The 23522-nt window shown below is 39.4% G+C and overlaps 1 protein-coding gene across 1 annotated transcript in view; it reads right to left on the minus strand.

Moving 5' to 3' along the window:
* POLR3B (RNA polymerase III subunit B) overlaps positions 1-22766 on the minus strand; it is a 73874-nt gene extending 51108 nt beyond the window's left edge. Inside the window, exons 1-12 of the mRNA XM_005150424.3 lie at positions 22648-22766; positions 21482-21514; positions 18958-19014; positions 18802-18866; positions 18208-18283; positions 15494-15594; positions 14224-14315; positions 12926-13043; positions 11813-11921; positions 4069-4191; positions 2466-2582; positions 1849-1983 (exon numbers count right to left, since the gene is read on the minus strand). Coding sequence (XP_005150481.1) covers positions 1849-1983; positions 2466-2582; positions 4069-4191; positions 11813-11921; positions 12926-13043; positions 14224-14315; positions 15494-15594; positions 18208-18283; positions 18802-18866; positions 18958-19014; positions 21482-21514; positions 22648-22719 — 1098 coding nt within the window. The 5' untranslated portion in view covers positions 22720-22766. The remainder of the gene's footprint in view (positions 1-1848; positions 1984-2465; positions 2583-4068; positions 4192-11812; positions 11922-12925; positions 13044-14223; positions 14316-15493; positions 15595-18207; positions 18284-18801; positions 18867-18957; positions 19015-21481; positions 21515-22647) is intronic.
* Positions 22767-23522: the final 756 nt, after the last annotated feature.

Here is a 23522-nt window from a genome sequence, read left to right on the forward strand (position 1 = left end):
ACTGATAATGTGGCAGAGAGGAATTAGAGTGTTCAGCTTGAAATGAGCTTTTAAAATATCACAGGGGAGCCAGAACTACTCTTAATCGAGTGTTACAACACACCACACCACACACACCCCAGCACAGTTCTCCTTGATGCAGAAAAAAATATGCACTGGCTTTGTTATGATGATCCTCTACATTTAAAACCTCTTCCCAGTTAATTTAAAAGGACTTTAGTTCTTAACATCTGTGCGAGCAGAGGCCTTTTCCACACAGCTTGCAGAACACCTTTTACCTGCTCTACCTTCTGCCTCTAAAAATATTGGGAAAAACCAACCTACTCGTTCAATCCAGTTAAATAAGAACAATACAACGACAAAGCAACAACTAATTTTACTGATTAAAGTCATGCTGAACTACAGCAACATTACACCAGAATCCAAAAAAATCCATTACAGCTGAAAGTATTTGCTCCGTTAGAATATTGCACTAATGTTCTCTTACCACTCCTTACCTTTACAAATATGTCCTGCTTCAGCACAAAAGTTTGATGAACAGTAAACATATTATTTTCAAGAAAGGCTTTTTTTTCCCAATAGGTTAAGAGGGGATTTTGTTCCCCTTGTATTTGTGCTTAGAGTGTGTTCAAGAGCATCATCTTAGTTCCTTTAGAGAACTAGGAAGCAAAGCATGTGTTTTTTACTCTGAAATGACTGCGCACTTTGTGTGTGTGTTCACGTGTGTGCAAGCAGGACAGGGCAGGGTGGGAATGTGAACAGCAGCATGAGACAACATGCAATCACTTATCTTAAAAAGTAAAAGAAGAATTCCCACCAGATACAAACAAAAATGAATGCAGACTGTTACTTGTGCTACAACAGAAATTCCAATGCAAACCATGCGGGGAGCAGAGATGCAGTTTCTCCAATCTGGTGCATTATGTATACTTGTCTGAGGTTCTGATGCATGATCAATAACCAGAGATGATACACACTGCCTGATGATACACAGAGATGATACCCACTTAAGTTAAATCAGAGCACAGTAAATTAGTCCAATCCTAACCTAAGTTAGTTAATCAAATAATGACACATAGAAAGGAAAAATCCATGCCACGGTAACGAAGCAGTTAATTCACCTGATTGGCAAATTCCCACTGCATTACAACATAATTTGGCCAACAGCTGTGAACTGCCACCCTCTCTGGGAAAGAACATTACCAGTTAAACACTTCAAACCATTCTCTCCTTCACAGCCCTTTCTTACTTCTACCTTCAGTGTCAAAATTCTGTAAGCAGAGATGTCCACACAATCCACTTTCATTTAGCTGCTTAAGTCAACTTTAAACTATTCTGCTAATTCATGCTGCTCTAGAGACCAGAAAAGCAGATGACAATAAATAAGCAATCTTTTGGGCTTCTGCAAATTAGAAGAGGCTTGAGTGGTTGTTCTGTGAGCTGCTACACAAGCTGGGTTCCCCATAGTGGGAGAGCCTAGAGCTGACACACAGGCACCTACTTGGCTCCAGTTTATTCTATTACCCAGTTGCTTAGTTGCACGGATGCTGGATCTCACTGCTGCCTTTTTGGCACTAACAAACATTGTTACGATTAATACCATATTTACACTGCTCTGTCCATTCATATGGTATAAAGAGGCAATACAGAAATGAGGATATAATTTCTTAGTCTTAATCAGAGAAGCATATCTATGAGCAGCACAGAAAAAAACCCAACAAAAATAAAATGAGAGGAAAACCACTTCAGTCAAGTAGACAGCGATGCGCTGTATTTTGCATCTTGTAAAAGCAGATAGTAAGAAAAGCTTACTCTTAGGTAAAAACTCACTCTTAAGTAAAAACTCACCTGTCCTGCCAACTCCAAACGTTTATTTCCATAGTAGTCTCTGTCATCTACTTTATTTTCTCCTTGAGCCAAAATTACTCTGCGGACCATCACTGCTGTGTATATGCACTTGGCACGAAAATTGAATTCCTTCACCTGTAAACAAAACAAAACTGAAACCATACTGTTGTTTCAGGATCAGTTCCTTACTTCTTACTCAGACAAACATATCCATTTAAATCAGTGGGTAATCTGACTGAGGAGTTACAAAAGGGATTTGTGCACATTACGTTCTTAAGAAAAGCTAAAAGTAATATACATTAATGACATGGAAACAGATAGTAAATTAAAACATATCTGAATAAAAGTATAGATCATGAGAATAAGAACCTGAACTAACAGCTGATATGCCTTGCTATGCAGACAAAAATGCATTGTATGATACATAGTTCAATGGTACGGTATTTCATAAACATAAAAAATACTTTTGACTCAATCCTAATCTCTCCCTTTTTTTTGAGGATGATTTACTTTATCTCAGCTAAGTATTCAAAGACATCTTCCCCTTTCCATAAAGCTCCATAAAAAAAACATACGAATTTACACCAGTTTTAAAAAAACAACCCAACATTACATACAAGAACATGGGTCAGAATAGTTGATGCCAGCAGCTCTCGTGCTTCTTCCATCTTTGTTTTCTTTGGGCCTCCCCACATCCTTTGCCTTCGTACTTTATTTCCAATGTACTTCAGTGCCTGTCAATGGTGGGAATTAACGAGTCAATGTTGGAATTGTAACCTATGCAAATACGCACATCCATGGAGATCTGTACGTATTCATCAGTCCACACAACCCCTTTCCACAGACGATGCAAACTCCAAAGAGCGAGATATGAAACATGTAAGTGAGGCTAATAAAAAAAAAATTTTGAAGACTGACACGATTATAATTAAATATATAACATGTTGTTTAGCAAATGGAATGGGAAGCAGTGGAAGAGCAATACTGAAATATCAAAAGAAAGGAGATTGCAGAGATAGGAAGAAGGATTATAGAAATTTCAGAGATACAGTTTATTCAATTTGACTTTCCACCTTTCTTGTGTACTTGCTAAGTTTCATTCAGATACTAAACTGTGAGGTGGCATTCATTGTTTAATAGGAACAAACACTGCTGTTTGGTACCTACATCTGTCTCAAAGGTACAATGATTAATGGATTCTTATTCTCTTTTGTCAGTTGTCCAAGAAATGGAATCAATTTGCAGAATTCAGGATCAGATGAGTGAAAGAAACTATCCAGGTCCACACAGGAAGTTACTGCCGGAAATGAAGCCATGCCCCCTATGTCAAAGAACTACCCTCTCCACTAAATAACAGGCTATCCTTTCCATCTGTTACCTTCTTCTGCAAATAACTCACTTCCATTTAATTTGACATTTCATGCTCAGAGCAATTTCTGTATTTCTGTTTTTTCCTGTTTCCCTGGACGCTTCACATTTCCCTATGTTCCTCCAGCATCATCATTTTACTCTTATGACTCTGAATTAGGAGGCCTTAACACTACTTCTATCCCTGAAAAGCCCCAAAAGATGCAAACTAGAAGGATGTTCACTTTACAACACTCAACATCACACATGGGAAGATTTGATAAAGTTTACAGTGAAATAGCAGAAATAAGACTAATCTTCTAGCAGATTAATATGTACATGATGGAAATACTGCCAGAAAAATGGCCTGTGCTCAGTCTAATTATAAAAGTATATGTGACCTGAAAAGAATTCTTGCAAATCTTTAGCAGGATGGAAGGTGACTATTATTGTGGACTTTATACAAGAAATTAGAATTGGAGAAGAACGTCTACTCTCGATAAAACGGTTATATCCTAGGAGTTGGGGCTTCTGTGAAATGGGGCACGCAATTACTTCTTAAAAAATAGGAACTGTCCTCAGCAAAACCCATGATCTTATGGACATCAACTACTTGTCCCATACATTATAAAACATAACCCTGAGTTTCTGAAATGGAACCATTTCTTGACTCTGGGTTCTTTTTTCTCAGTTGGGCAATGAAAGAAAAGCTTCAATTTGGCAAGTCCTGTCCACTTTAAAACTCTCAGCTTAAAATACCCCCCAAAAAGAAACCTCAAAACACAAAGTGTATGTCAATTGCTGACACAGCAAAGTGGTCAATAGCCACTGTCTTTAGATTTTTATGGCCTTTGGCCATGTGAAAAGACACACCTGCATCTGGGTAAAAATCTGAGCTTTTTGGCATTCTTCCAGACTAGGAGCAAATGCAGCCATCACGTGCTCTTCTGTGCCAATCATCTGTACAATCTCTTGGTCACTCTCAACACCCATGGCCTAGGAAAAGAAGAAAAGACAGAAATAGCACAGGCTTTATGTTAACTCACTGACATTTGCTTATGCTAATTTGGTATTGTTTGTCTGCATTACTACTAAGCAAGAGCTACTTCTTCTCTAAGAAACTGTGCCATCTGGCACTGGCAGCACATATTCTAGCTACGGAAGAACGCTAAATGGAACTCTTGATAAGCAGCAGGAACACACACATACTTTTTGGAGAGCTTTTTTTTTCTTCACTGACAGAAGTTAAATTCTTTCTATTTTTCTGAAGAAAAATAAATAAATACCAGGTAATAACAACCTTACACATGTAACAGTAAAAAACGAGGAAGAATCTATAATAAATAAAGGAAGGTGAAAATTCTTAGAAGATTACACATGGTCTCTTACCACAAGCAATTCTGTCAACTCAGTTGACTAAGCAGCATGTCCTATTTGGGAAACATTTACAATTTACCTCCTTTGCAGCTCTCTGCATTTAGAGGATGACTTCACTACACAATTCCTCTTGAAAGCCATCCTATGATTTCACTGATCCTTGGACACCTTGTTAGACTTTATACTGTGGAAAAAGCTTCATGAACTAAGAAATTGCTTAACAGGTTTAGAAAAATCTCTCTATCAGTAAGTGTTTCAAGGTGGCAGCCAACAGTGAAGGCCTTTGTGGATTCCAGATGGTGCTAAAGCTCCCCCCTTCAAACATTTGCCTGGAGCTCTGCCATATCAAGAAATGGAATAACCTCACTAAACCTCTTTTGGCTGAGTGGGAATATGTTCCTCAGAACTTTGTGAGGAAGTTACGTTTGCATTCATATTATTCCTCAAACTGCCTGCCACAAAGACCATTGTAAATCATGGCCTATGTAGACCCTCATACTCTGGTTCTCATCAAAAACTGGCAGCGCCTCAAAAAGTCACATTTTCCTCAAAAATGCCCAAATTCCTTCCCTTCTTATTGCCTTCATTGGGTGCCATTTTGCTTAGCACGTAGCCAGTGCTATCCCCTTACAAAACTCTTGCTCTAATTGTGAAGTATCCAGCTATTTGTTTTTCTTTTTTTTCTTTCGTTTCTGCTTTCTTTTTCAACGAAGAAGCGGTTGGTTGAAGTTCCTTTGACTTCAAATTCTGCCCGTTCAACATGTGGTTTATTGGAAATTAAAAGCAGTGCAAAAATAGCACAAATCCAGTGTGAGAACATTCTCATTTTAGTGCAAAGCACAGATCACAATTCCACCATCTCAGACAGACTTGAGTGGCAAATCAAGATAGAGTTACTTGACCACATGAAAGTTTCATTGTAGTGTGCTCCCACTAAGTAGTAACCCCTCTGATCTCAAGGCTCTTTTAAGTGCCAGAACTTTCCCAAGTGATCTTACTGTAGTTCAGATCTCTGTTTTTCAACATTTTTATTCTTCCTCACCCTTTTAAATAAGGTCACACAATAGTTAACAAAATCCCTCATGACCTGAGAGCCAGAAACTCTGTAGAGGTATGAAAGCTTCACAATAGTAATTTTCCATGTGTTTAGAACTTGCTGATCAGCAAACCAGTTTAGGAACCACAACTGGATTCATACAATTATTGCACTTAGCCTGCAGAAGAACAAAATCTAATTAAGGGAATCTTTGTACCATACCAGGCACATATACCAGAAGTAAATTAATCTAAAACTTACAAATATCACCCTATTTCTGCCCATCCAGTTGATTTTTGGATGGCAACCAGATCACAAGAGTCACATAAGAAGTGAACAAAGCAAGTGTGTGTGACAGGAAGTCAATCTGCAGTTTCACTTTGCTTTTCCACCCATTAAAAAACCTGAAAGCCACAATAAATTAAAATGGATTGATTATTTCTTCTAACTTGATAAATTCTCTGACGAGAAGTCTGACAACAGGACATATCATTATGCACATGTAGATTTTCTAGTTGAACTCTGCAGCAGCAAACTCACTTGAGAATTCTGAATCTGTGTGTGGGAAAAGCTGGGATTGCCACTAAACAACGTATGTTGTGTTGTTAAGTAAGTGCAAATTGGGGGAATTTAATTTATGAGTAATGACTAAAAGCCTAGGGAAACAACAGAAAAAGATATGCTGATACAATAGCCTGAAAGTAAACCCATTTTCTCTCCTCAATACTTTCAACAATCATGGGCAGAGCTGCACACACAAATCCACCTACATGCAACACTAACAGGGCAAGCAACAGGCCCGCGGCAGTATCAGACAGATTTCTAACCCTGACACTTTCTTTTTTAGTAAATTTGGCCCTGAAGCTGCAATTCTAAAAAAAAACAACAACCAAAACAACCCAAAAAACCAAACCAAAACAAAAAAGGACTTTGAAATTAGTCTGTAATATCACAAAAGGATAGGAACAAAATATTCCTGGGTTGTTGCTTGTGTTACAGAAACACTGAGTACATGCAAAGTAGGAATCGGTCCTATGCTTACAGTGCTCATGATCCTAGGACAAAGTCAAGGGAAAGGGAATTAACATAAAAGCAAAGCAGGAGACAAGATGTCTTGTTTATTTTTCATTGGAAGGCAATGTCACAAAGGGATGATTTTACGGGGGGAGGGGAAGAAGACATTGCAAAGGGATAACATCAGCAGTGAAAGGATGAGGAAGGAGACGGTAACAGGCTTTTGAAGAGCATGGCTGAAGACTAGTAGTTGATGGACAGAAGGCAGACAAATCAAACATTCAGATCACCCTTGAGTTCAAACAGGGAAAAATAGTCCAAATGGGGTCAGCCACTTCCTAGGACTGGGGAGGTTCCTGCTGCCCAAAACGTGTGGGTGCACACACATGTGCATGTTAGAGAGCACATGAGAGAATGTGAGCCCAGCTCTTCCTCCCCCAGTTCGTGTCTTAATGATGATATCTGCGCGTTTCCATGGCACTTCCCTAGAATGTAGTTCTGCAGGCCATCAGGCTAAATTACAGAATGGAGACAGGCAGATGACTGGATTAAAAAGACGTCAGGGAAGTTCAAGGTTGACATCACAGACAGAATTGGTCTGGAGCTTTCATAATTCAAAAGTTACAAGCTATGAAACTGCAACCATGGGAACCCGTAATTCTGTGGATCATTTAAGACCACCATTCAGTTCTTCCTCTAGAGCTGCATCTTAACAGCTCCAAGACAAACACAGGTTTCATTTGTAAAAATGAAACTTGACCCCCTGTTCAAATCTTTTGCCACACGTCCTAGTGCAGTTCTTTATAGCTCCCACATAAACTACAGATACTTCACCTAGCAATTCAGGTCGTAAAATTCAACTTTTAAGTCCCCCTAGGTTACTTGTACTTTCTTCTTTCCACAGCCAGTTTTGGTGCAGCATGCAACCTCCATTTACTTCACTGCTCAGGACACAATCAAAGCCTACCAAATCAAGATTACAAACCCAAAAGAAGAAATACCCCTTACCTTACAAGAGCTCTAACTCCCTGCAATGTAAGGAGCTACCTGCATAAGCAGCAGCACTACCTCACCTTTAACCCTGATGATTTTCAGGATAGAAACATCCTAAGTACTATAGAAACATCCTAAGTACTACACAAATATTCCACATCTCCTCTAACGCTCACTGCTACTTAAAACTGTTCAAGCCCCCCAGGTAAAGCATGTGTAGCTCATAGCCTGACATACCAAAAAACCACAATGCACAGTTCACACAGTCCTATGACCTGTGCACAACAGACACACCGCTAAAGTAAAGGTTTTCTGTGGTTGCAAGTCAACTCAGAACACCCTGAATATCATTCTGGTTGCATGTGTACATTAACTAATGAAGCAGTGCTACACCATGAGCAGGAAACAAATTAGTTGTGTCTACTCCCCATTACAAGGCAGCTAACAGCCCTTCAGAAATCTCAACAAATACATACTCGGGGGGAAAAACTGCTCAATTTATATCACTATTTCAAACCAAAAGCTTCAGTTACACATACAAGGGTGCAACAAATACTTCTGTCACTTTCAAGAAGAAAGGTTAGGGAAAACATCTTTAAGCTAGCACAACAACAAAGCACTAACTCCCCCACACCTGAAGAGCAGACACTTCTGTCCTAGAATGCCATTTGTAGCCTACCAAATTTCAGTTAGCTGTGTTAATGTGGTAAACTTCACAAAACCACAACTTAACTTGTTCTCAGCACAATGAGCTGTTAAATCTACAAATACATCTACTGCAAAGATCCTTACAGGTCTGAATGGCAGAAAAGCAAAGCAGCAGAACAAAGTCATTCAAGCTTCCAGTTTAGAAAAGACAGATGCAAGGCAGATGCACCTTTAGGGTGATCCCACACAGTCCTGTCCTCCTCCACACCTATCCAGACCAACAGAATTCTAGACGCACTCTATTCCACCCCTCTGAACAGCTCACATGCCTGTATTTCTTTCCTCACTAGGAAAGAAAATGTAGGATGGGAGCACTGTAAGCCCAGGTCCTGCCCTTGCAGCTGTGTCCATGACTCATGCCTGAAGCACAACAGTGCTCTTAGGTCTGGTCTAGGGAGTTCTTTATGGATTTTAGGCCTCAGCTCTGTCAGCAGGTAGTGTTTGTAATGCTTTCTACTTCATAGCCCTTGCTTTTGATAAAGATGTCTAAGGGCTATTAGTACACTTTACAGTTGCAGTAGCTTTAAATCCACAATAGATCACACATCTCCAATACTTGCTTTCTTTTCCATAAAGTTACAACAATTTTCTGGACCAGATCTACATCCTAAATCACCTGGAGGGACACTGGACCATTTAAAGCTAGTGGGACTAGAAAGACAATCTAAAATTGCCCAATCTTCTCCCACTGAGTAAGAGATAGCCCATGACAAAACTGTCCCCTCTAGGTGACCAATTACTAGCCATTTTCTTAGTCAAAACACTGAGGTGTGTGGAACTTGGCTGCAGCCTGAATGCTGCTCTGGGAGGAAGTTTTTGTCACTGCCTTCTCCCTTTTTTTTTTTTAATCGAGATTATAAAAGCACTTGTTACAGTAGAAGTTAAGGATGCAAAGGCAACCAAAACTTCAGACCTTATACTGTCTGTACAGCTTAACTTTGGCCCTTGCAGATGTGTATCCTCACATAACAAGAATCACAGCATTTACTAGTAATGAGGAAGTCCCATGCTTCATGCCCAAGGTTTAGTGTCAGTAGAAGGGAACTATTCTCGTTGCTTTTCCAACAAATCTCCTATGCATAATATTACTATGTGAGAGAGCTGAGGCTATACAGTGATCCCTAAGACAGGGATTTTCTAGCTTCAGAGCTGTAGCATTTGTTAACCTTGCTTTTAGTAGTTAAAAACAACAAAGTAATACTGCATTACAGCAATGCCCAAGAAAGATCAGAGGCTGGTGCCTGCCTAAGAATCCATTTAAAAGACTATCTGTGATTTTTAGTTTCCAGCTGGACACTCATCAAAAGTGGACAGAAGATCCCTAAAGTTCCCATGTCATTAAAGACAAAGTAAGAACTCATGAGTACAGTTAAGTGCCGGTCAAGAACAAAACATTGAGAATAGCTGAAGTGGGTGCAGCTAATTTGCTACTGGATTAAATGAGTAGAAATCTTTGAAAGACACTACAGCAAAGAGCTTCTAAGAAATTTAACCAATTATTCGATAAATAAATGAAAAATTAGGCAACATGGCATAGAATATAAAATATAGACAGGGAATAATTATAGGAAGTGTTGTCAGAAGGTGATCAAATAGTACAACGCTGCTTAGAAAAAGCTCCAACAATCACCTCCTCAGACTTAATAACCCTGAGCAGTTACTCTTGTGTGAGCAGGTATTTATCTATACCAGCAGGGGGTGACAAAATGTAATAAAAGTCTGTAAGCGAAGGTGGAATCCAGCTGTTTGGTACTCCAGCAAAGGGAGCAACGTTAACACTTTCCTGCAAAGGAAAAGTTGTGAGCTTAATTCTGACGCTTTTATGTGCATTTCTGTCCACATTAACTTCTCAACCTCCTTTAACACTGGTCACTAAAACTAGATGATCTCCTCTAAGTGATCATCTTGAAGTGACCAGCTTAAACAAAGATAACAGATTTGTTTCTCAAGTCTAAATCCAATTCTTAAACTATTTTCAAGTACAAACCCCAAAGCACTTCCTACAAGAAAATCGATTCTTACCATTTTCAATCAGCTAAACAGCTATGGTAATACAGAAAAGTCTGTCCTTGCCAAGGCCAACAAATCAGCCCTGCTGGCAGAGACTGTTTGGATGTTGTGAGTAAGTGCTGCCCTCTCCTGGCAATTTAATTCCTCGAGCGACTACCACCTTCCAAACCGCCCGTGCTGTAAACAGCTAAAATGTAAAGGAAGCTATAGGATTTACTTCTATTGGTTGCTAGATCCAGTCAGAGGCATTTTAGTGCCCTAAGACATCTTCCATGTGAACGGTGCCTCCAAGACTGCCACCCATTTCCTTCTGCACACACAGTGAACCAGGCTGCAAACCCACAGGCAGCAGTGATGCCTATAGGACAGGAAGAAAGTTGCCAACCCCCAGGAGGAAAGGTCCTAGCTTAAGGCCTGGCCATGCCCTGCTGTCTTCTGCAGCAGCTGGACAGTGCATGTCCACTCATCATCTTCACTGGATGTAGCTCATGCATTTGATACCACACACAGGTGAGCTACCTGTCTGGCTCCAGTCCTATTGGGCAGCTAGGCAGAAGTCACCATTATGCCTTCAGTTGTGGGCACCCTTGGGTGAATTAAAATGCGAGAGAGAAGCAGAGAGCAAGAGAAAGCAGTTGTTTCACATGCAATGAGGGCCAAGACATGACCACTAGCTATGCTGGCAGGGGAAATACCCCTCAATTCTTGCCCAGAAGGAGGGGTAGATACCTCTCACAGGCTTTTTTAAGACCCACTGTAGAGTGCTTCAAAGCTCAGATAACTAACCAGGTATTCACTGCACTGAAAATACCAGTGACTGTTCCTGAATCAAACAGGGATTCTGAGGTGTTCTGACTGAGCTCATTCACAGGGGAAGAAAGTAAACTGCTAACTAGTGAGGCTTGCATGTCTTATCTTAAAGATTTAGGAACATGTCTAAGAATTGCAAGACTTCCCCAGGGGCCATCAGTTTTGTTTACAGTTATGACTGGAAGTTATGTATAATGACCTCATGGCTAAGTTATGTTGCCAGATCTGAAACAAAGGATGTTGAGCAGTCCACAAGTTGGAGGTGGTGGGGACCAAAATCAGAAATGAAGAGCCTTAGTGCAAGTTTGCAACATAGCTCATAACAAAAGAAACCAAAACCCTTCTTTCTGTAGCAACAGGACCAGATAGTGTTGCTGAGGGACCTTACAAAGTGGTAAGGTGGTAGCAGGCATTTGTCTTGGCACACCAATGCTCTCCTTGCAGAAAAATGCAGTGCTTTTTCTCATTTTGCTGTAAATAAGGTTTCTTTTTCCAGGGAAAAAAAGCCTTTATTCCCTAAGCCCTGCCAAGTCCTTCTTTATGTATTAATATCTGAGAGCTGCTGCCAATCTTAATTCTTCAGCTACAGCACAGTTTGGGGGTTTTTTTTCTTTTTCTTTTCTTTCCAGACCAACAGTTGCATTACCTTAAATATAGCAGTTGTATTACCTTAAATATGATAGCAATGGGAATATCTTCTGACAGAGTGTTGTGCTTCAGGTAAAATCTTCCTTGTTTCACAACCAGGTTTGTTCTGCTCTTCTTTTCATGAGTGGAACTGAAGTTAAAAAAACAACCAACATATGTCCAACAAAGCTTGTACTGACACTTCTAGAATCTCCTCTATAAGACTTATCAAGCTTGAACAATCTTGCAGATGAATTAATCCTACTATCTCCTCTTTTAAAAATTACATTAGAACAGCCAGACATCACCCTGTAACTCCAAGGCAAAAGGTACCATCACCTGTGATGAGGAAGGTCAATATTTGACTTAAGCAGTAGAAGCCTGTACTTTTCAAAATCATCTTTGCATGATTTTACTGTTGACTTGGATGCAATCAGCAAGCTCAAACAGTGCACAAGTATTGCAGCAATAACAGTAATGATATATAACAGTACCTTGTATTGTACATTTAATCTCATCTAGGTTTATTATGGAACAGTAAAGTAGCTACGCTAGGAGATAAGTGAGAGAGGCTTCTGGAGAAATAAAAACAGCACTCATACTGAAGAGTGACAATAACCACCTTACACCAGCATGCAGCTCAAAGAAGAAATAGCAAACAAAATAAAGAGAAAACTTGGTCAACGAGTAAAGGCCAAATTTAGACTACCTTGCTGTTTTCAGTAATTTGTTCAGTACAAAAATACTTGATTTTTGTTTCATCCTCAATTGTCTTTAAAAGATTTTACACCAGTTAGATGGTCAGACAAAAGGTTAATATCCAGTTTCCACTGCAGTAACTTCATGTTACTTGCTGCAAAATGAGACCAACCACTATCAGTTAGGAAGTGCACTTTGTTATGTTAAAAATCAGAACTTACTTTTTCTAGGCTGGGACGAAAATGTATGAGCAACTCCCACTGATTTCTGTGGGACTACTGTACTAACTGATTTTGAGATTAATGTTTTAGTGTACAAAATGGCACTATCAAGAGAGGAACACTGACTGTCTATAGCTTTTTCCTATTAAACTCTACTAGGAAGAAAACAGGTACTTACAATAAAACAATAAACTTTGTATTTATCTTTTTATGTCATTGCAGGCATTTACCATACCTGGTAACAGAAGCGCCAACTGTGCCTTTTCTATCTGCTTCCACAATTATTCTGTTTTTGGATAACTGCTCTTGAATAAGAATGACTTTCTCTACACCTTTAACAATGAAATAGCCACCTATTCAATGGAAAAGAAAGATTTTGCATGTCAGTACCCTTGTGTCTTACTTGCCTCCTTCATTATGCCTTTGAATATAAATTATTAGAAGCATACAGGGAGTACACAAACGACAAAACAGGAGAGTAAATTCTCCCTTAAAAGAGTAAAGTTCCAACTTCGTGTGCAACCTACAATAACTAAAAAAAATGTACCACTAGACTAAACAGAACTTTGCTTATGTTCACACATAGTATTCAAGATCTAAGACTTCATTTGGGAAGTACTTAGAAAGAAAGAACCCACAAACAGACCAAAAACTGTAAAGCTGTAAAAAACCCCAAACCTGTAAGATAACCATACTTACTAAAAGATGGTGCAGAATTGTTAGTTCTACAAATTAGGTAAAAATATTGCATGTGAGAAGAATATATCAAAAAAGAACTGGCAATAAAAGAGAAGTGTCCATTCCAAAGGAAGCGTTCCATAATGACTGACTCGCTCTCTCCAGCAGTCCAGGGATAAATTTCTATTACTTTTAAAAACATATTTTAAGCCCTTGTTTTATCTAAGACAATATAAAGAATCTGGGCATAATCCACATTAGATTTATTTCTTACATTGTAGCTGTTAATGCTCCTTCAGTCCATCACGACATATCACAGTATCTTGCCACCACAAGCAAGCACAGCACATGTCCAGTGCATGCTGCAAAGGCAGCAGATAAAACCCAAAGAAATTGGTTGTTGTAACCCTTCATTTCCTCCCTACATTTCAAATATTATCATGTAACACATAATTCTTGTTTTACAAAAGACAGTAAAAGAGAGTTCCCACTCTGGAATACACCATTATATGAGGCTCTCCCTTGATCCTCTTCATTTTCCTGAACAAATTCCATCTCTCTTCCCATATAACACATCACTTGACAGTACTATGCACATTTGTTAACTTTTTCAGCATGTTGGTGTACTGTTTTTGTGGTTGAAAACTGTCTGCAAATACAAAGATTCCATGCTGCCAATCATTTCTTACTATTTCCAAAAGCCTGCCCATTTCTTTCAGTTACAAGCATACAGTTGGAAAGTTCCTATGGTGACTTCACAGTGGCAGGAAACATTATGATGGGGTAGCTCTATGTTGAAAAAGATTTAAAACTAAAAACACAGATGGCAAAAAAAGAACATGAGTGCAAAAATACCTGGATCTAAAGGACACTCATTAAGTTTGGCAAATTCTGCTGGAGTTTTCCCCGTAAGAACACAATTGGAGCTACGCAACATTATAGGCATTCTGCAAGAAAACCAGATACACTTTTGTTTAGATTCAGAGAGAACAATATGAAGAGTCAAATTCTGAACAAAAACCTTTCTGAATAAACTCTCTAAAGACTGTCTTTTGTATAGAAACTGGTAATGTACTTTGCTGAAAATGAGCATTTACTTGAACTTTTCTCTTTGTCTTTAGTACACAACATGAAGTAATTCAAAGGACTCAAATTTAGATGCTCTTTTCAAGACTTTTCTTAAGAAATTACTTAGAACAAGAAACTGTTACTACACCTATAGAAACTTGGCTCTGTAAAAGCACTGTTGTGCATCATGTTCTATCGACAGAATTAAAGTATATTTTTTTAATATGAAAATTTAAAATTTCACTACAAGTGTAGCTCCTTTAGTATGCATCTCTTCTTTCCTACCACTACTCCACCTTCAGTAAGATGCACAATCACACAATAAACAATCTTTGTAAGGCGCTGACCTTTAAAGCCAGCAGGCTGGTCTTTAAGAAATATGGTCTACAAAAGACACACATCTTTACTGCTTTTAAAATGGAATTCTGTTTTCACTAAATGCTAGAACTTCAGGGATTTTACATTTTTTGTATGGTTAAGAAGGACATCTAATTTCTTAAAGAAAAAATAATAACCTCAAGTCATTCAACAGAGTTTAGAAAAACAAAATCAGTAAAAACCCTTTAATGTTCCTCCATTAAAGCTCAGCCTTGATTCTAAACCAAATGAAATTTAAAGGTGATCTCAACCTTGTGCAGAAGAACTAATGTTTGCCTTACTGGTTTTACCATTCACCTTCTACAGATGTATCTCTGCATATTATGTATGAAAGAATAAGTAATTTGGCTACAAAGCAAACATGATTATTTTAATTTTGCAGCTCCAGTGTTCTTTCATATCTTTCCCTCTTTGGTTTTATATTACTATAAACGTAGACAACATCTGTCCTTATATCCACCATTCTTTGGAAAGAAAGGGATTTCTAAAAGCTTTTGCAAAACAGGATCTTAGAACAGAACCTGACAATCACATCTTGTACAGCTGCTCAGGAAAATTTGGTCACTATTTCTTTTAACATGGAAGCAAAGTTAGCCTACCTTTACTTTGCAGTAAACCCTTTTCCAAACACAACAGCAAATGAAAACTAGTACCAGATGCTTGACATACAGTACCTTACCTGCCAATGGGCAATGCATTACGTATGATCCTCTGGCTTCCTCGCGTATACTCAATGTCCACTGTAATCGGGGCAGAGTAAGTCATGTCTCGCAGGCGGCACTAAAAGGAGAACAGTAATGTGGTTAGACGTTGGCTTACAAGCTCAAGAGGCTCTCTTAAAATATTCCATGTTTGCCTTGTCTCCTGTAAATCCCCAAAGAAAAAGCAAAGCTTGACCAAGCTTTTCATGGTACCTGGGCTATTGTAAGGGTGGTGAGCCACTGGCACAGGTTGCCCAAAGAAGTTGTGAATGCTCCATCCCTGGCAGTGTTCAAGGCCAAGTTTGACAGAGACTTGGGCGACATAGTTTAGGGTGAGGCGTTCCCACCCATGGCACAGGGATTGGAACTAGATGATCTTAAAGTCCTTTCCAACCCTAATTATTCTATGATTCTATGAGTCTCCTGCTTAAAACAAAACAACAAAAAAACCCCGCATACTGTCATGTTTCAAAAGCAACCAGTGGATCTGTCTTCAAAGGACAGCACTGCAGAGTGCAACTTCTTAACAGTTTACTTAAACAAACAGGCCTAATCTGCAGAGCTGGCACAAAGACTATACTGTATCACAGGCTCTGAGAGCAGTGCTCAGCTCAGGGACATTTCTGCATGAAGACTCACAGCAGCTGTAGAGCTGTGCTGTCATATGAAGTTTAATAGAGAGAAACACACGAGAATAAGGCAGAGAGTGTGCTACCTTATTAACAGAACGAGCAAATCTCACTGTATGGTACCATTTCTAAAGATGTCTTACAGAAGGTTCACTAGAGCACAACTTCCTGTAAAGACTACCAGAATTAGTTTGCAAATTCCTCAAATAGCAAAAGAAGCAAGATACACATATTTAGGACACAACCTAGCTCAAGGCTCAATCATTTCTAATCCAGTCTTTCTGATCTGCTCTCCCCAGCCTCACTCTTTGACTCTTTGCTAGCCTTTAAGGTATGACCTATCTTCATAAAGATGAAGTTTATCGCATTTGCTGAATACAACTGAGCAATGCACATCAGGCCATTCACAACCTCGCTGAGCACTATACTTTTGAGCTCTAGGATTATAAATCTATCAGTATTCAGACTTGTACATTTATAATACTATAGTCTTTCAATGTGTTCATTATGCACTAATAAAAGGCAATTAAGACTGTGCTGTACATTGGAGTTGCAACTGTACGGAAAAGAATGCCCCACAATCATTGCAGACTTTCTCACCACATCATTGTTCCTTCTCGACACATTAAAAAGTAAACTACTTCTCTAGTAATAAAATACTGATGTGCATCAGCAGTTTTCAAGCTGTGATCTGTAAGAAACCAGGTCCTGTTGTACTCCCAACAATTTAATCAAATTTAAAAGTAACTGAGAATAATTCTGTTTTCTAATTACTTTAAATTCATCTGTATGAAGAGTTCATGAAACTCCCATAAGAACTGTGTGAGAAGGGGATTTAGGCAGCCTCATTAGTATTACTTGGGGGGGGAAAAAGGCTTTGGGATTCTTCGTATGCACTTTGTCCACACAAGCCACAGATACTAAATAAGAATTACACAGTCAGGTCACTGGAGACAGAAACATGGCTATGCACAAGAGGCAGCCACTAGGTGGCTTGATTTTCCAGAATTTCTCCAAAGGACAGAATGTATTTCACGATAAGACTCTACATGAAAAAAACCCAAATAATCCAACTTCATTAATCAAGTGTATATAGCAAGATAAAAAGCATCTGATACATGAACTGATTTATTAGGTTGACAACAAGCTGTAGGCAAAGTTCCAAGCTCACCTCCTGTTCTGAGGCTAACAAGAAGCTGTCAGTACTTCTGCTGCTGTGGTATAAATCTTAAAGCACAGCAACAGAAGAGGAGTACTTTATTCCTGAGCAATCTTTGACAGGAACTGAATGACTTCAGATACCTAGAAGCAATCCTAAAAAGTTTAAACCTTATCTTAGTTTATGGCTTTCTTATATGTACAGAAGCTACCTTATGTCCTTCCAAAAGCAACAGACACTCTGATGTCTGTTCACAGCAGCATCTGTTCTCCAATACGCATCTTCATTGCAGGAGTACACAATCCATTTGTTAATGTACATGCTCACAGCCGTGCAAAGAAGTTAAATATACTACCCATAAAGCTAATATTCTTCAGCAGTTTCTTGTAATTTTATCAACTTCCACCTGGGTTTTCTCAAAGTTTTCATGTTTGCTCTCTAACTCAGAGTTAAGAACTATGAGAAAAAAAATCAGATGTATGTTCCCAAAGCAGACTGAGAGGGAAAGGAAGACTGAAGTGAACTATGGTATAGACAGTAGCAAGGCTAATATTTAAAAGAAGCTAATAAAAACGCCAAAGACCAACATTGTGGTGTGATGATTTCAGCTATAGTAAGGAGAGCCACAAGACTAAGCAAGAGAAGTAATTTTCACCACTTTCATGGAAACGCACTCAAATACATTTACCATGAAACACCAAATACAGCTATGAACATGTCACAAAAAAAGAACTAAAAAATAAAAGAATTTATTATGTAGTGTTTGAATCTCTGAAACTTCTTTCTACTGTGATGATGGCATGCATTCTACCACCTCAGGCAGCATGCACATACTCAAAGTTATCTGCAACTAGTACCCAAGACATTCCCAAGATCAAACAAACACAGACGCAAGCATTAATACCTCATGAGGCGATACAGGTCGTGTCACATTGAAGCTTTCTTCCACATCTGGAGTACCAACATAGATGTTGAGGTACCTGTAATACAAACAGTTCCAAAATGAGCAACAAGGCAAATATTTTTAAGGAAATTCAGGAAACAGAATTCCACATATACCAAAAAATGTTTTTGATAGGTTTCAGTAATATGAAATGTTACTGAAAAATGCTTTGATAAACGTAGGTTGGTTACTAATGAGTTTCCCAAAGTAACTTGTTATATTTGAGCTATGTTCTGGTTAGTTAAAATTAAAATTTAAATTCCACATGCAATAAACCCCAAGTTACTTTGGAAACAGACAAAAGATTACTAAATTACAGAAAAAATTATGACATAAAGTACTGATAACAGCTGGTGATTTAGTCTGCTTCACATGATTATTCTTTAAATATCCCTATATTTCAATAGAAAAGAAGAGAAGCTCCAAAGAAGAGGTAAGCCATGGAAAATATTCTCTTGATTTATATGTACACAGGTGCCTGTAAGCATAGCCAATGACAAACCCGTAAGACAGTACTGGATGCTACTACTGATATGGAAAACATCTCATGCTTACTTCAAGTACCACATTGGGTCAGCATCACTTGTAACTTTTTCATTTGCTTTCATAATTTTCTTTATCTGGAGGGAAAAAAAAATACAAAACAACAAAAGAGAGTCATGTGCCATTTCTGAGTACTAAGAGCCACTCTCTTCCCACTAAGAAACATACCTCCACATTGATGAAATAGTTGAATGAGTCTATGTGCTGCTTCACAAGTCCTTTCACCTAAAAAATACACGCATGCAGCAAATAGAATTAGTGTCAGTAACACAAATCATACAAGGCAGAAATTAAGAGACAAGAATTTATAAGTACTTTTGGATCTGTGCTAAATTCTTTCAGTTAAAAAATTCTGAGAAGTGCCTGGACAACCAGTCTGGTTCTACACTAGGCATCACCATGAGCTGTCATTGCCTTTTGAGTCAGAAAAATAATTCAGTAACTGTACAAAGTAAACACCCAATAGATTTTGAAATTCATATAAACAAACAAGAGCCAATACAAGGGAAAATCTTTTATCAGATTGCTGTTAGTCTGAAAGAATTTTAAGCATTTAGAGTACAATTAGCTATGTGTGCTGCTTGAGAAAGAAGTTGCCTGCACCCTAACAAGAGCAGTTAGCATAATGAATGAGAGGGATGGCAAATGAGATGGAGGAGATGGAACAGAAGTGGGGTGTGAAAGACATCAATAAGCAAGGGAACAGTAACAGGAGGGCAGGACACTCCTAAGAAATCTCAGTTCAATTTGTAGGCAAGAAGAGAGACGACATGCCCAGGGGTAATATTACACAATAAACATTACCCAGTTCCCCCAGGTAATGGGTTAATATGATACATTTCAAGGATTTAAGTTTAAGGTGTTTACAGTAATCAAAAGAAAGGATATTATCCAAAATAAAATTATCTGGGATTCAAGAACAGAAGAAAGATTTTGGCTTGAAGGAATACTAAGAGAAGCATTAATTTCGTTAACAGATTGGCATTTGCAGAAATAAAAGGTGTAACTATCCTCACTAGAGTGCAAAATCCAGCCTTGAAAAGGAAAGAGTGCTAGCTGATATTGACATGTGCTTACATGCTTAGAGAGGGCTTTAAGCTTTGAAACATCCCATGACAAATAACATGTTATAAGACTTAAAACTTCATAGGGAAAATAGACACATTTATGTAGTTTGCATGGTAGGCAACAGTTCATTCTAAAATTATTACTAGGAAATGGGAAGCTTAGAATGACAGATAGGCTTCTCATTGAAATCTCCATGGGTTAAGACAAAGGAGAAATGACTCCCGAGCAGAATTCTTCAGATAAGACTTTCCCTTATTTACAACAACACTGCACATTACATGATATAGGCAAGAAAAATATTATGGATTTATTAATTTATTATGTATTTATTATGGAAAATATTATGGATTTATTACAAATCAGGCTAGCAGTTCTTTCTATTTTTCAGTGAGGTGACCTCAACAGTTTTATTGAAGGTAACTCCACTTTAGAAACTGTAATGCACAACATCAGCTTTGTGTAACTGTATCACTGCTGGCATAAATAAATCAACAAGCAACAGACAGACCAGACCCCCATCAGCAGCCTGGTAGCAAAGGGCTCACTGGCTGGAAATAATGTGGGATGGATACACTTGGCATAAAGCACACAGCAAATTGCACCTCACAATCAGCAACAACCCTCCCTTTTTCACAGTCTCAAGAATTCAGACAATATCAGTAACTCAAGCCTGTGATGGAAGTCCATGTGGTTGCTAGGAGAGACACAGAAACTGGATTCATCAGGGCTCTGAAGCATCTTCAGAGCCCTGGGCCAAAGTGAAAACATACACAATCAGTAACTGGCTTTTGAGATTCATTTTCCTGCCAGGATCAAACACTCATGGGTACAACAAAAAGAGAAGTGCAGAGAAGGAAAGAAAGAAGAAACTGGGAATGAAAGGAATTAACACAGTGAGGCTGAAAAGAAGCTTGCTGAAGCGGGCAACATTTCACAAGACTGACGATGGGTGCAGAGGTGGCTGCAATTCCCTAAATCCCCTACAAACATCACAGACTTTACCTATCATATTTATGATACAATTTTCATTACCGCCTTTCTCCTCCCTCACTTCCAACTGCTATTACAGTTGCTACTTCCAGTCCTGCTATTACATCCAATGGCATTTTATACAGAACTGTGCCTTAAACTAATACCAATTAAATGAGTAGCACTGAAATTAAGACACTAGCAATCTGAGTTCTGTCAGGCTGTGACTTCACAAGGGAAGATATACATATATTCAAGCCTTTGCAGAACCCAGAACTGTAGTTATATGATTCCTATGACAAATACAACTGCAAACTTAACACCCAGTCTTTTATAAAGACCATGATAGGATCTCTGAGTACCAGCAAACCAGCAAAATGATCTGGAAATATTACATATATACATTCTTCATTGAAAACAGCCATTCAAAAATCATCAAAAAGAATGCCCCCACAAATTAATCTGTAAATTAATCAAGAAACCTATCTCTGTAATGACTTTATCTGTAATTGTATTGGAATTAAGAAAAAATGACAGCAAAATCCACACAAGTGAGGTCAGGTATTCTGGGAAACAGCAAAAGCTAGAAGAGAGGAATGTAAAGTTAGAAAGGAGATGAAATATTCATGCCATAAAATGCATGCACAACACTAACCTTCAGAAATGCTGGAAGAAGTCTCCATTTTTCCTGAAAACAAAAACCAGTTTGAAACATCTTTCCAAAGAGTGACCAAGCATCTAAGAGGCTTAAGCTTGGGTTTGGTTTATTACTATTGTTGTTGTTGTTGCTATTGTTATTATTACAATTTTAAACAGTAACATTATTTAAAATCAGATCTCTTTATAAAAACACACTGAAAACCAGCCTAGATGAGTAAAAACAAAACAGATTACTCAGATCATCTTAATAAGCTATATGTACTATGCAGTATTTACTCAGGACGCAATGGGATATTCTCTTTTCTAAAAGCAATTTATGCAGGAATATATATGTCTTAGAAAATTCCTTACTAACACACCCTCATTTAAGAACAACTGATTTTTTTTGTCATTAATACTGTAAATTATAATCCTAGCAAGGGAAGACTTGCTACAACGTTTCCTCGACAAAATACATGCAAGAATCTCAGTCCTGAGAGCAGCGCTTGCAGACACGAGTCTCTATAAAACCTACCAGGACCCTGACTTCTACAGAGATTTAGCAAAACGATCAGTTTGATGCAACACAAAGTTTGATATCAAACAAAGCGCAGTCCAAGTATACAAAGGTTCCTACAAACTTTCCTCCATTCCTATTCTTTGATGACCCCTGGGAACATCTTACATCAGCCCCACCTTCACCCCCCATGGCATGGGGAGCCCACCCCTCACTTGAGATGAGGGATGCGGGTGGAGGGTAAAGGTGAGGAGGACCAGAGGACACAGCACGAGGCTGCAGCACTTGGCTCCAGAGGAGAGAGCATACTGTAATATTCACAAACCATCACCCCTTTGGTTTGACATTCAGAAGCACATGTCAGCGCTGCAGTCATGGTGTAATAACCCTTCACGGTGGAGCTGACAGAGGAACTCATGGCAAATCGCAGTGCAAGGCTCTTGGGCTCCATTTCTGACGCGCTCTTTCCACACACGAAGCCCAGTCCAGCCAAAGGAACCTGACACACAGTCTCCTTCACTTCCTCCCTATCCCCACGCCAGGCAATCCTCAAACTTTAAGGAAACACCGCAGAGGGCAGAGGCCTCTTTGCTCCTGGGCAAACCCAGGAACGGAGACCCCCCATTACACGTGTCGGCCCTTCCCCGCTGCCGCCCGCCGCTAACCTCCACCGTGTTCACGGGAGCCGCCGCCTGCTCCGGGGTCAGGGCCCCCAGCTCCTCCGCCAGCGCCTCCATCCCCAACCCCGCACAGAAACCGCAGCGGAGGCTGACGGCGAGGGACCGCTGTGCGCCAACCAAACGCGTCCTCCCGCCGCAGCCGAGTAGTGCCCGAACGTTCCGGGGCCGCGGGGCCCTGGCGGGATGAGCACGGAGGCACACGCAGGAAAACGGGGCGAAGGTGAGGGGGGAGCTTCGCTAGGGGAGGCCGGGGCTCTCCAACCTCCTCTTACCCCGATGCTCTGGCTCCTCGGAGGGGACTTTAATGCCGGTCAGCGTTTGGGGGTCTCACTCTGGGGAGCAGGCAGGCACACACACAAGGGCACAGAGGAAGTGGGGTGCTGATATTTTACAATGTTTAGAATGCAAAGAAAAGCTGTCAGAAAATATTACTGTTCTCTTCCAAGCTTAGTGTTCAGTGCTGCAGCTGGATCACCTACAATCTTTCTCTCCCCCCCCCCCCAGTATCAGTGCTTTTAAGATTCCCGTGGCAGAAAGTTTCTGCCAGTTCATGTGTAACAGTTACTAAGCACATTCTAAAAGTAGAGTGAAAACAGGACTTGTGCACACATGTTCTGCATGAACAGGTGAGTTTGGTCTGGGCTCCATGAACACATCCTGGACAAGAGGGCCCAGGTTAAGCCTGAGAGTAGCAGCATTTCATACCACTTCCATTTAGCTTCCTGCCTAATACAGTCAGCCTGAAGAGTTGAACACATAGCAATGCTGCAACATCCTTCATGACCTTCCATCTAACTGAAGGACATACTCAACAAATAACTGTTTCAGTCCAATGACCTGCAGCCTGCTCCATTAGTATA

The sequence above is a fragment of the Melopsittacus undulatus genome, chromosome 5 (assembly GCF_012275295.1).
Source record: "Melopsittacus undulatus isolate bMelUnd1 chromosome 5, bMelUnd1.mat.Z, whole genome shotgun sequence".
Classification (NCBI taxonomy): Eukaryota; Metazoa; Chordata; class Aves; order Psittaciformes; family Psittaculidae; genus Melopsittacus; species Melopsittacus undulatus.